We start from the raw sequence: 12,382 nt of genomic DNA on the forward strand, positions 1-12,382 counted from the left end.
CCCTGTGGCACTCACTATCCATCCGCCTCACACGCCAAGTATAGCGATCGTCTCAGGATCACTATATGCATGGTAGACGAGCGTTTTATGCAAATCAAAACCATGATCTTCTGTTACTCCAAAAATCCTAAAATTATTTGTACGTATTCTATAATCCATATGCAACCTATTTTAATTAGATTCAGCTAAAAAGTCTATGTAGAATTTAAACTGCATCGCGATTTAGCTGTTCATCATCGGGAGGGTACATTTACGTCTCACCAATTATTGTTGGAGTAGTTGGTGGGTCCGTTTGGTTGGTGGGATCGCTCCATTCGGGAGATGACCATCCGGGAGACGGTGGTGTTTGGTTCGTTGCTCGGGTAGATGGGCCGACTTGCTTCATTGAATATTTGACGTAGATGCTGGATGGCTCGATCCGGCCGATTCGGCCGGATCACGCTTGTCCCGTGCTAGTCCGTGTGTACATGTGCATTGTGATTTTTTTATTTAATTCACAATTTTATTTTGAAGTATAAAAGTGGTCTAAAAATTCTAAACGTTTTTATAAGTAAATTAGAGCTTAGTAGCAACCTATTTTAATTAGTTGTATCAAAAAATATGAGCCAATATTTAAATAAATTTCTCTAAAAAAAAATCTACTTTTGTAACTTCTATCGATTTTTAATGCCTTAAATGAAAATCTAAAAAAATTCACCAATATTCTTCTCATATAAGGTATTATAAATATGAACATATCATCATATCTACTCTAATCCCACTAACTAAACATAAAATTGACTCATTCTATCCATTCCAACCAAATAAAAAATTAATTTATTCTATAAAAATAGATAAATAACCCTATCATATCTAACCTTACCTGAACTTGCAACCAGATCGCCACCATAACTCAACCGCAAGGGACTACTGAAGTCCTGCTGTATAAAATCAGTCAGTACTACTAGTCCACTTTGTTAACTCTCCTTAACCATCAATGCTATAATTCTGCCACTAACCAGAGCCGAGCTCCCAAATCAGTCAGTACTGCCACTAATCGGAGCCGAGCTCCGATGCCGTGGACCCGGCCCCAGACGAGGACGAAGACTCGGCAGCAGGTCGTCGCGAGCACTGGACCCGTCGCTACCAGCCAACGAAGACTCGGCAGACGTGAAAAGTGGACTATTCAATTCATATCCGATCAGTTTTCATCCCTTCGCAGCCACACGGACGGTCTCATGCTTGCTGCCTTCTCCGTTACTTTCTACAGTATAATTAATTTGTCGCACAAAAAAATATTCATCTGGTGCTCTCCTCTCCTTTCCTCCCCATTCATCTCCCTTCTTCCTTCATCGTGCACCAACTGCTTCTGCCGAAATCCTACTCAGCACGAGGCGATGGAGGTGGGAGAAGCTGTGGTGGAAGCTGCGATCGGATGGCTGGTGGGAAGCGTCCTGAACCTCTTCACTGAAAAGTTGGTTGCATGGACTTACGAAGTTGGGCTTGCCCACGATGTGGAGAAGTTCAAGTCAGCCATGATGTATGTCCAGATAGTGCTTGCTGCTGCCAACGGGACGAAGATCGAGAACCAGCCGCTGGCTCAGTCTCTGAGTGATCTTAAGGGGCTGCTCTACGACGCCGAGGATGTGATGGACGAGCTCGACTACTACCGCCTCAAAGAACAGGTCACAAGTGGTACGTGCATCATACCAGTCCAAAGAATTTGGTACTTTTCGGATTTAGTTTGCTTCAGTGATTTGTGCGATTGGCCAAACTGTTTTACATTTATAACCTAAAATTCCAGTGGATTTCTTTTCGGAATATGACGGGGTGATCTACCTTTTCACTTCGGCCATGATGTCGTCAGATTAAGAGTTTCTACGGAATCTTATCATTATTTTATTTATTCATTAAATAAAGAAAAGGAAAATATTAGTCTAAAGGCGTCAAACTCTAAATAAATAGGTATAAAAATGACACATTAATGATGGTGACTTATATTAGACTAATTAGAGGGTATGTCACATATACATTACATCATAGGAAAAAAAAGGAAAAGGAATATAAAATGGCTATTGTCTCACTCGGCCCACTATCCTAGCCAAGCTAGGTAGCCCATGTAAACACCACACCACCTTAATTCATGCCCACTGAAGTTCAAGTACTAAACTCAGCACGAGTGCTTACAGTTTCTTGGGATTAAATCTTGGAAAGGAATAGTACATGCTCATGTGAGTATGTTCAGTGGTGAAAGCGTATGCCCTAGGATGTGAGGTTAGGCCTCCAACTCCAATCTAGTTTAGACATGTGATAGGGTGCACTCACGTAGGTGGATGTGTGAGTATGGTGTGTACTTTTGACTTGTACTTGAAAAAAAAAATTCCTTAGCAGGCTTCACATTCATTAGTAAAGTTGATCAATTAAGCAACATGGACAGTCTCTAACCAAAGATTCATCTAGCTAAAACACGTGGACTAAAATTGTGAATTATGTTTGCGTCGAGTGTTTTTTGCGCTATTGGTACATTTGTTAACAAGAATTTCTTTCCGGAATCCAACGCAGTGATATAAATTCCCTTTCACCTCGCAGGCAATACTGGAGCTGGTTCAGTTACTGTTGCGCACAATACTACAACTTCATCCACGTCGTCTCGCAATTTCGTTCGCCAGATTGGAAGCGCCGTAATGGAACGTTTGAAGAAAAGGAAAAGAGAGGATGACCACAACATTGCTGCCAACAGACACCTAGGAAACATGACTACTGAGTTTTCTCGTACGATAAAGGACATTGCTGATAAACTACGAGAGCTTGGGGGTGATGTTAGTAACGCTCTGAAAATAGATGTATCGAACTTCCGTGTAGCTTCAAATCTGAATCAGAATACACCCAAGGACACACGTCTAACATCATCATATCTTGTTGAGCCTAAAGTGTACGGGAGGGATGCAGAGATGGAATCCATCCTAAAGCTGATGGCAAGCAACAGATCCAATGGCATAACTGTCCTACCGATTGTAGGCATAGGAGGCATTGGGAAGACAACTCTAGCCCAGCTTGTGTACAATGATCCAATGGTTGCAAATCAGTTTCAGATCAAGATATGGGTTTGGGTGTCTGATAACTTTAATGTACCTAGGCTGACAAGGGAGATGTTAGACTGTGCCTCTAAACAAAGGCAAGCAGAAACAAGCAACTTGAACAAGCTTCAGGAGGATCTAGAGAAAAGCATGAAATCTAGGAGGTTTCTAATTGTCTTGGATGATGTCTGGGATGACATGAACGAAGACTCTTGGAACCAACTGTTAGCTCCTTTGAAACGTAAGGCGATGGGTAATCAGGAAATGTGTAGTCAGGAAATGGGTAATCTGGAAATGGGTAATCAGGCAATGGGTAATCAGGAAATGGGTAATATGATACTTGTGACAACTCGAAAATTGTCTGTTGCAGAAATGACAAAGACAGTTGAACCAATCATGTTACGTGCCATGGAAGGGGATGATTTCTGGCAACTATTTGAATCATATGCATTTGGTGATCGACAATATAAAGATCAAAGGCTGTACAATATTGGGAAGCAAATAGCTCGAGAGTTGATGGGGAACCCCTTAGCAGCAAAAACTGTTGGCGCGCTATTAAGAAGAAATATGAACATTGATAACTGGACTAACATTCTAAACAGTGAAGAATGGAAGTCCCTACCAGGCCTCATGCCTGTTTTGAAGCTCAGCTATGATTACCTACCAGGTCACTTGCAGCATTGCTTCAAATATTGTTGTCTATTCCCCAAGGATTATCGCTTTGGTGGAGCGGAGTTGGTCAGAATTTGGATTTCACAAGGATTTGTGGATGGTAGCCGTACCAGTAAAAGTCTAGAGGACACAGGGAATGACTATTTGGCTGATTTGGTGGACTCGGGCTTCTTTGAGAAAATTGGAAGGGACGGGCATTCTCCGGAATGCTTTGTCATGCATGATCTTATACATGATTTAGCATGGCAGGTTTCAAAGGATGAATTTGGGACTATAAATGACAGAGACTGTGAAGAAATCTTACCAACTGTACGCCATCTATCAATAGTTACTGATTCAGAATTTTCTCATGAAATTTTTGAAAAAAAGATGCTGCAGGTTAAATCTGCGAGAAAGCTGAGGTCCTTGGTATTAATTGGCTATTACGACCCGTCTTTTTTCAGATACTTCCAGAATATGTTCAAACAAGCAGAAAATTTACGGTTGCTGCAAATCTGTGCAACTTATGCTGATTTTGTTTCCTTCCTGAGCAGTTTGGTAAATTGTTCCCATCTTCGCTACCTAAAACTTGATAACAAAGGGAGCGATGAAGCTTTGCCTATATCTCTGAGGAACTTTTACCATCTTGAAGTAATAGATGCTGGACACCCAACTATAGTTCATGGTATGTATGATCTTGTCAGCATGAGGTATCTTGTTGTGACAAAGGGAGCACGCTCTTCTGTTACTAGTGTTGGTGAAATGAGCGATCATCAAGATGTGCCGAATTTCACAGATCAAAATTCTAGCTGCTCTGAGATAACACAACTTCAATCCATGAACAAGCTTGTACAACTTGGTGTGTTTCAACTCGAAAATGTCAGTAGTGCCGAGGCTTCTGGTGCAAGACTGAGAGATAAACAACACTTGCAAAAGCTGGGCTTGTCTTGGAACGATACTTTGTCGCAGGATGGATATGATAGTCAAAGTTCTGAACAATTTGTTGACACAGCGAAAGAGGTTATTGAGGGTCTTGAACCACATCGAAACCTAAAGCATCTTCAAATCTCTGGGTACAGTGGTGCTACCTCCCCAGCTTGGCTTGCCACTTCAGTTAGCTGTTTGCAAACGCTTCATCTAGAGGATTGTGGACAATGGCAAATACTCCCATCTCTAGGGAGGCTTTCGTTTCTTACAAAGTTGAAGTTAAGGAAGATGCAGAAAGTAATAGAAGTATCGATTCCTTCATTGGAGAAGCTGGTGCTGATTGAAATGCCAAAGTTGGAGAGATGTTCCTGCAATTCCGTGAGGGACTTGAACTCTAGTTTAAGGATACTGGAGATTGAGAAATGCAGTAAACTGAAGGTCTTTCCTCTCCTCGAGAGCTGCGAGAAACACAAAATCGAGAAGAAGTCATGGTTGCCCCGTCTTAGCGAGCTTACCATCCATGATTGTCCTTATTTAATGGTAGCATATCCTCTACCACCTTCAAGTAGCGGTTGTAAATTATCCATCGCGAGAGTTTCAACACTTCCAACGATGGAGGGATCATCCAACGGAGAATTGATAATTGGAGCGGACTCTTACGATGGAGAATTTGATGAGGATTCCGATGGGCTGACAAACCTGGACGACAAAATTGTGTCATTCCATAATCTGAGGGACCTGACTCGCTTGCAAATAGTACGGTGCCAAAATCTATCGTCTATTTCACTCGAAGGTTTCAGGCAACTCATCAGCTTAAAGAGTTTGGAAATAGACTTTTGCGGAAAACTTTTCTCTTCAGTTGTTGTGCCAGAGCATACCCATGAATACATGGCAGACGCAAATTTCATTGCCCTCCCGTCTCTCAAGTATCTCAGGATTGATTCATGGGGAATAACCGGGAAGTGGCTAACTGTGATTCTGAAACATGTGCCGGTCCTAGAGGAGTTGGATTTAAATGATCTGAATATATCAGGGCTATTGATAGAAGGGAAAGAGAGTGGTTTATCACATCTCACCTCAGCTCATAGGGCTTCATCATCAGGAAATAGAGATGACGCAATGACAAGCTCAACTCCAGATGGGCTGCTGCGTGTTCCATCAAAACTCATCCCCTCTCTCAAGAGGATGTCTATATGGGATTGCCGCAACCTAACATTTCAGATGAGCCAGGAAGGCTTCGCTGGATTCACCTCCCTTGAGGAGCTAACAGTTGTCGGATGCCCCAGGCTGATACCGTCTTCAGTGCATAAAGACGAAAACAATGACCAGGGAACCGGAAGATGGCTTCTCCCGCACTCACTTGGCAGACTTACGATCAACCATTCCACAGAAATTCTGAGGCCCTACTTCGAGGAGAACCACACCTGCCTCAAAAAATTAGAAGTAACGAACAGCCCAAGTTTGAGATGTCTAAAGCTGGATTCCTGCACAGCACTGGAGGGATTGGATATTCATGGTTGTGAATCGCTCACCGCGTTAGAGGGCTTAGATTCCTGCACAACACTGGAAGAGATGATGATTCGTCATTGTGGATCGTTCACCGAGCTAGGGGGCTTCTCTGGATTCACCTCCCTTAAGAAGCTAACAATTTGGGAATGTCCCAGACTGATACCGTCTTTGGTGCATAAAGACGAAAACAGTGACCAGGGAACCGGAAGATGGTTTCTCCCGCACTCACTTGGCGAACTTAAGATCAACCATTCCGCAGAAATTCTGCAGCCCTGCTTCGAGGAGAACCACAACTGCCTCAAAAAACTAGAAATATGGGGCAGCCCAAGTTTGAAATGTCTACAGCTGGATTTCTGCACAGCACTGGAAGAGATGGCGATTGGTGGTTGTGGATCGCTCACCGCGCTACAGGGCTTGCAATCCCTCGGCGGTCTCAGGTATTTGATAGTATGCCGCTGCCCTGGTTTACCTCCATGTTTGGAGCATCTGTCAAGGCAGGGCTATGAGCTGTGCCCTCGACTGGAAACGCTTCAGATCGATGACTACTCTTTCCTTACCAAGTCATTCTGCAAGCACCTCACATCCCTCCAACGCCTACAATTGCACGCTTTGTCCAGACAAGTTACGAAACTAACAGATGAGCAAGAGAGTGCGCTTCGGCTCCTCACGTCCCTCCAGGAGCTCGATTTTCAGAATTGCCGAAGTCTAGCAGATCTTCCTGTGGGTCTCCACAGCCTTCCCTCCCTCAAGAGGTTGAAGATCTTCAATTGCGGGAGTATCTCAAGACTGCCACAGATGGGCCTCCCACCTACGCTGGAAGAGTTGGATGTTAGCTGGTGCAGCGATGAGCTATCTGAGCAATGCAGAAAGCTAGCAACAAGCAAGCTAAAGGTCAAAATTGATTGCTTATTACAGGGTGGTACGTGAACTGATTACTGGGTGGCTTGTTCAGCACACGTTTCTACCTGAGCAGCAGGTATGCTTCTACCGTTGATCATATTATCTTCGGGCTTTGCATATCCTCAGTGAGGTTAAAGCACGCAGTCTCCTTGCAGGCGTTCAAGCTTCTGTACATACCAGTGCTGCAGTGGCGTTGAGAAAATTTGTGTGCTATCATGTTCAACGAGGTAACTGTTTTACTGTCACAAGACTGAAAAGACTCTATCTCGTTCAAAGGGATGATTATCGCTTATCTCGTTGACTACAGAAGGGACTCCGAGATATATCTGAAGATACATTGTGCTTTTCATAAACAAAATTTGGTGTAAATAAGCGTATTCAAAATTTTCATGCTAACCATGCAAAATGCTCTGCAACTACAACAAGGTACTCTCCAATTCTCAGCCTCAATTTGAGATTAATGATTGTGGATCACTCACCGCGCTAGAGGGCTTGCAATCCCTCGGCGGTCTCAGGTCTTTGGTGGTATCCGGCTGCCTTGTTTTACAGCTCCAAATGAGAATTGCTACAAACTCACAGATCTTCCTGTGAGACTGCTAACGTGCGAACTCTCAACACTGGTTGATAATCACTTTCGTAGTATGCGATTGCTTGCCACAAATGGGCCTCCACCTACGCTGGAAAAGCTGGATGTTATCTGTTGCAGCGATGAGTTAATCGAGCAATGCAGAAAGGTAGCAACAAGCAAGCTAAAGGTCAGAATTGATGACAAGGAATATGTTGTGAATCGTTGAGCACACGTTTCTACTAGCACGTCAGATTTCATTGTATTGCTTTCCAAGGTATGTTGCTACCATTTATCATGTTATCTTCAGGGTTTACATATCCTCCATGTCATGGTAAAGTAAGCATTACAGAAGTCGGAATCGGAATCTTAGAATACGGTTAGTGGTGTGTCAGTATTTGAAGGAGGTGGCCTAGTCGGAGGATCAGAGCGCCTTAGCGTCTCCTGTTTTCACCTATGTCAATCTTTTTTATGTTTTATCTTTTTTTTTTTGATTGTGTGCATCATAACTATGCAGAAACCGGGAGTGTTCTCAATACGATTATATCACCTTATGTAATTGTCTGAGTTCAATAAAAACTTCCTTTATCAAAAAATGCTAAAGTAAGCAGTCTCTTTGCAGCATTCAAGCTACTGTACATTCTATTGCTACATCGTCTGTCTTCCGGATCAATACAAGTATCATACAATTAGCTGTTCAAGAAAGTGTTTACACAACACACAACCCTGTTTCTCCTGGATCACCTGTTGCAAGGCTTATGTTTGCCAGACAAGAGGCCAAAGGTGTGGTTCTTTTTACTCAGAAGCATCAAAAACTGAATTTCTCGTGCCAGATTCTGCGCGGATTTTGTTTCACTTCTGAACCTCGTCCTCACGTGGTCGTGTTGCTGATTTACGGTTGCCGTGCTTTGTTATAAACTTGTTGGGATTCCCGAAAGCTCAGAGTATTCGTGTGCTATCATGTCCAACGAGGTAACTGTTTTTCTGTCATATAAACTGAAAACAGTATCCTTTATTCATCTTACCTCGCGAATTCAAAACCCAAAAGGCTGATTCTTTTTCTTTTTCTCGACTACAGAAGGGAATATAAGATATATCTGAAGATACAATGTGCTTTTATTTCGAATCATGCAAAAATGTTCTGCAACTACAATACTGCACTCCAGCTCTCATCCTCTGATGTGATAAACAGTCGAGACCAATATGATGGGATTGAGCCAACTCATACCTCGCTGTCATAAATCAAGATGGGCTAGCGAGCAGACAGCTAGTCTGCATAAATTTGAGTATGCAGCCTGCGACGCACTGTGTTACTGCCGATTGATTTTCATTATTCCGTCTGGGCCTTTTGAAGGCAAACATGTCGCACCTTTGATTGTCATTGAATTCAGGTAATTTTGCTGCTGATGTGAAGCAGTTCTGTAAGTGGTAGTTTCAAAAACTCAAGGTCTTGTGGTGTTAGTAAAACAGCATAGGCAACTGTTGATATCGAAGGGTAGAATTTTCACACAACAAGCAACACCACTGGTACAAATAGTTAAAATGAACACAGATCTGGATGGTCGCTAACATTTATCTGGCGTATGCATCTCAAAAAAGCTGATATAACTCTCATAACACCAATAGTCATCACCGGACCAAGATAATGATTTGCTACTTATAATCCCACAACATTGTCAAGGACATAAAAAAGGTGCAACATAACAGCTGTACTACGAAGAACACAGACACAAGAGCACCTTCATATCAGAAGGCCAGATCAACTAATACAAACGCCCCGGTACCTTCCACCACCTGCTTATATATACATGGTCCAGCTCTGCTACCAATTACCCACAAAACCATTCCGTTATCTATACCAAGTCTGTGCTACCAGATTACCCACAAAGCCATTCCGTTATCAAAACTAACTAGTCAACTAAACCCCAAGCAGGCACACACGTCTCAGAAACAACTTACAAAACACTTACAGCTTCCTTTAGCTCTACTCGAATCACCCAAGGCCAACAAGAACTCACATCATCCAAGTACTCAAATATTACTGTTAAAATAACCTCCCCTACACCAAAGAATGAGCATTGCCAGCTCCCGAGGCACTGTCCCCTGAGCTCCCCGACTCAGAACCTGTATAAGGCAAATAGTAAACAGTGTAAAAGTTCCGGATCTTGAAGAAGTTGGAATTTTTAAAGTACAAATAGGTGGCTTGATCATACCGGTGGACGATGAGCCGCTGCCGGAACCACCAGAGCCCCTGGCAACCTCAGCATCCTTCTCAATCTCCATTGATTGGTAAGTGGCTGTTGGCATCTCATCTCCAATATCTATATATTCATCCACCTGCTCGGCCATTGTGGTACTCTTCACAGGGTTCTCACTCTCCTGTGAACAAGAAAACAAACAAACCAACATGAGAACCAAATTCGCATATCCACTAGCTGCAACCAAGAACAACGCCTGCTGGTCCTATTGCCATTACCGCATCATCATTGTCAACCAATGTAGGCACAGTGCCATTCACTGGCACAATACTGTCCTCAGCCACAACTGCATCGGTTATATCAGCAATGCCACCATTCGTCATCGCAGCCCGTTGACTCTTCTTGAGCGCTTTGTTGCAGTTGGTGACGAATCGATCAAGCTCCCACTGTGTCTCGACATCCATCTCATCAATATCCAGCTCAATCTCATCCCCAAGCATCTCTGGATTGCTGTTCCTCTTCCGTACAATCTGTAGCACATTATGCATCTTCTCTTCGGGCAAGCTCTCTAGCCCCAGCCTCAGCATGTCCTTCTCCTCCAGGCTCATCTCCCTCTTCTTAGGCTCCCTCGCCTTCGGCTTCCGCATCTTCATGTTCCCAGTCCTCTGGCTTCACCTTTGCCTCAACAACCGGATTTGGATGGTCCCTAAATTTATCTGGCGTATGCATCTAAAACAAAGCTGAAATAGCTCTCATCACACCAAAGAATGAGCATTGCCAGCTCCCGAGGCACTGTCCACGCCCGCCGTCCGATCTCGCGCCCGGCACAATTCAAGCCGTCCAGATCGCCTAGTGGAGATGTCCCGACTCTCGAGTGCTCTGAGTCGCACTCGCCGGCATCCTCAATCTTGCCCCCTCACCTTCTACTCCGCCAAGTGTCAAGATGCCGTGGATCCGGCCCCAGACGAGGGCGAAGACTCGGCGGCAGGTCGTCGCGGGCACTGGCCCCGTCGCGCGGGTTGGCTGGCTGACCGCACGCGCGATCTCCTCCACACGGCACAGCTCCCTGTCAGACAGTACTGCCACTTAATTTGTCGCCCAAAAAATGTTCATCTGGTGCTCTCGTCTCCTCTCCTTTCCTCCCCATTCATATCCTTTCTTCCTTCATTGTGCACCAACTGCTTCTGCCGAAATCCTACTCAGCACGAGGCGATGACGGTGAGAGAAGCTGTGGTGGAAGCTGCGATCGGATGGCTGGTGGAAAGCGTCATGAACCTCTTCACTGAAAAGTTGGTTGCATGGACTCACAAAGTTGGGCTTGCCGACGATGTGGAGGAGCTCAAGTGTAATACCAAATGTTTGGAGGAAAAAAAAATAAAAATAAAAGGAATTTGACTGCATTTTTTGACTTTTTGATCCGAGGCTCGTATGGACGATCGGAGACCGCGGTTGCGTTCATCTCATCGAGACGAACCCATTTTGCTATTCATATGTCCGTTCCGGGCACTTTGAGACCCGTAGCGAGCCCAATAAATTTAGACCGTTTGTTTTTTTAAAAAAAAAATTAATTAAAAAAGGAGAAGAGAAAAGAAAAGAAAAGGAGAAGAAGAAAGAAGAAAGAAGAAAGAAAAGAGCCGGCCGGGAGAGAAGCCAGGAAAAAGAAGGAAGAAAGGAAAAAAAAAGAGAAAAGGAAAGAGAAAAGAAAAAAGGGGAAAAAAAAAGAAGAAAAAAAAAGGAAAAGTTGGAAATTTCGGGATTTCGTCGGATTCGTTGTCAATCTTTCGAAGGCGATTTCTCGGTGGTACTATTTCCGGACGTTCTTGATCGAATTTTCTTCATCGTCGGTAAAGGCAAGTGAATGTATTGTATGACTATACTTTAACCTAATATTGGGTTGCCTACATTCTTTAATTACAGTGCATTCATCTAATCTGAATAACTGATTCTGAGCTGGGTACTATGTTGTTTACGTTTCCAGAAGTTTACTCGATGATTGATTTATGAAGTGCAGTAAGCACGATATGCCATTATGCAGTTGTTCATTATTATTTTATGCAATGTTTAATTTCGAAGTCTCAAGCATATTCCGGGAGTTATGATAGTTATGCTTGAAGCACGTCATACATATACATCTCATGCATTGGAAGTTTGTCGCCGTCTTCTGGCCGCGACCGTACCGGTACAGTACCGTATGTCACCCGAGGAGGGGTACGGTGCACACCCTTACGTTACCCGAGGAGGGGTAAGGGTGACGAGAGCATATTATGTGCATGGTTATGTCTTCTTAGGGTACGGTGCACACCCTTACGTTGCCCGAGGAGGGGTAAGGGTGAGGAGAGCATATCATGTGCATGGTTATGTCTTTTTATGAAATTCAATAAATCATTCGCATCAAATCTTATTTCCTTTAGTTAGCTTGTATATAGATATATATGCGGCTCTGAAGGCTTATACCAACCGAATGTTAAAAATTTTAATGTTATCGTTGGCCTTGCTTAGTCATAATTGTTTCTCCTAGTGTTGGCGGTCTGTTTCATTACTAGTTTCTATTTAGAATTGTTAGCACATTCAACTGT

The 12,382-nt window shown here is 43.5% G+C and overlaps 2 protein-coding genes across 12 annotated transcripts in view; one reads left to right on the forward strand and one right to left on the reverse strand.

Moving 5' to 3' along the window:
* The first annotated feature begins 1,256 nt into the window (after positions 1 to 1,256).
* Positions 1,257 to 12,382, forward strand: part of LOC133925008 (putative disease resistance protein RGA1) — a 69,814-nt gene continuing 58,688 nt past the window's right edge. For 2 of the 11 annotated variants that reach the window (XM_062370796.1, XM_062370798.1), the window contains exons 1-3: positions 1,257 to 1,674; positions 2,569 to 7,034; positions 7,799 to 7,885. In XM_062370796.1, coding sequence (XP_062226780.1) covers positions 1,377 to 1,674; positions 2,569 to 7,034; positions 7,799 to 7,837 — 4,803 coding nt within the window. In that variant the 5' untranslated portion in view covers positions 1,257 to 1,376 and the 3' untranslated portion in view covers positions 7,838 to 7,885. Of the gene's footprint in view, positions 1,675 to 2,568; positions 7,120 to 7,198; positions 7,271 to 7,350; positions 7,886 to 8,219; positions 8,581 to 8,686; positions 9,050 to 12,382 lie in introns of those variants that run through there. The other 9 variants (XM_062370801.1, XM_062370804.1, XM_062370806.1 and 6 more) reach the window with 9 other exon arrangements.
* On the reverse strand, positions 9,146 to 10,657 carry LOC133925016 (transcription factor GTE2-like). Its single transcript, XM_062370818.1, has 3 exons — positions 10,085 to 10,657; positions 9,822 to 9,987; positions 9,146 to 9,732 (listed from the first exon to the last, which is right to left on the reverse strand). Exons 1-3 carry the CDS (start codon positions 10,457 to 10,459, stop codon positions 9,668 to 9,670), a joined length of 606 nt encoding a protein of 201 aa, XP_062226802.1. The 5' UTR covers positions 10,460 to 10,657; the 3' UTR covers positions 9,146 to 9,667.

Source organism: Phragmites australis, chromosome 7 (genome assembly GCF_958298935.1).
Source record: "Phragmites australis chromosome 7, lpPhrAust1.1, whole genome shotgun sequence".
In the NCBI taxonomy this organism is placed as follows: domain Eukaryota; kingdom Viridiplantae; phylum Streptophyta; class Magnoliopsida; order Poales; family Poaceae; genus Phragmites; species Phragmites australis.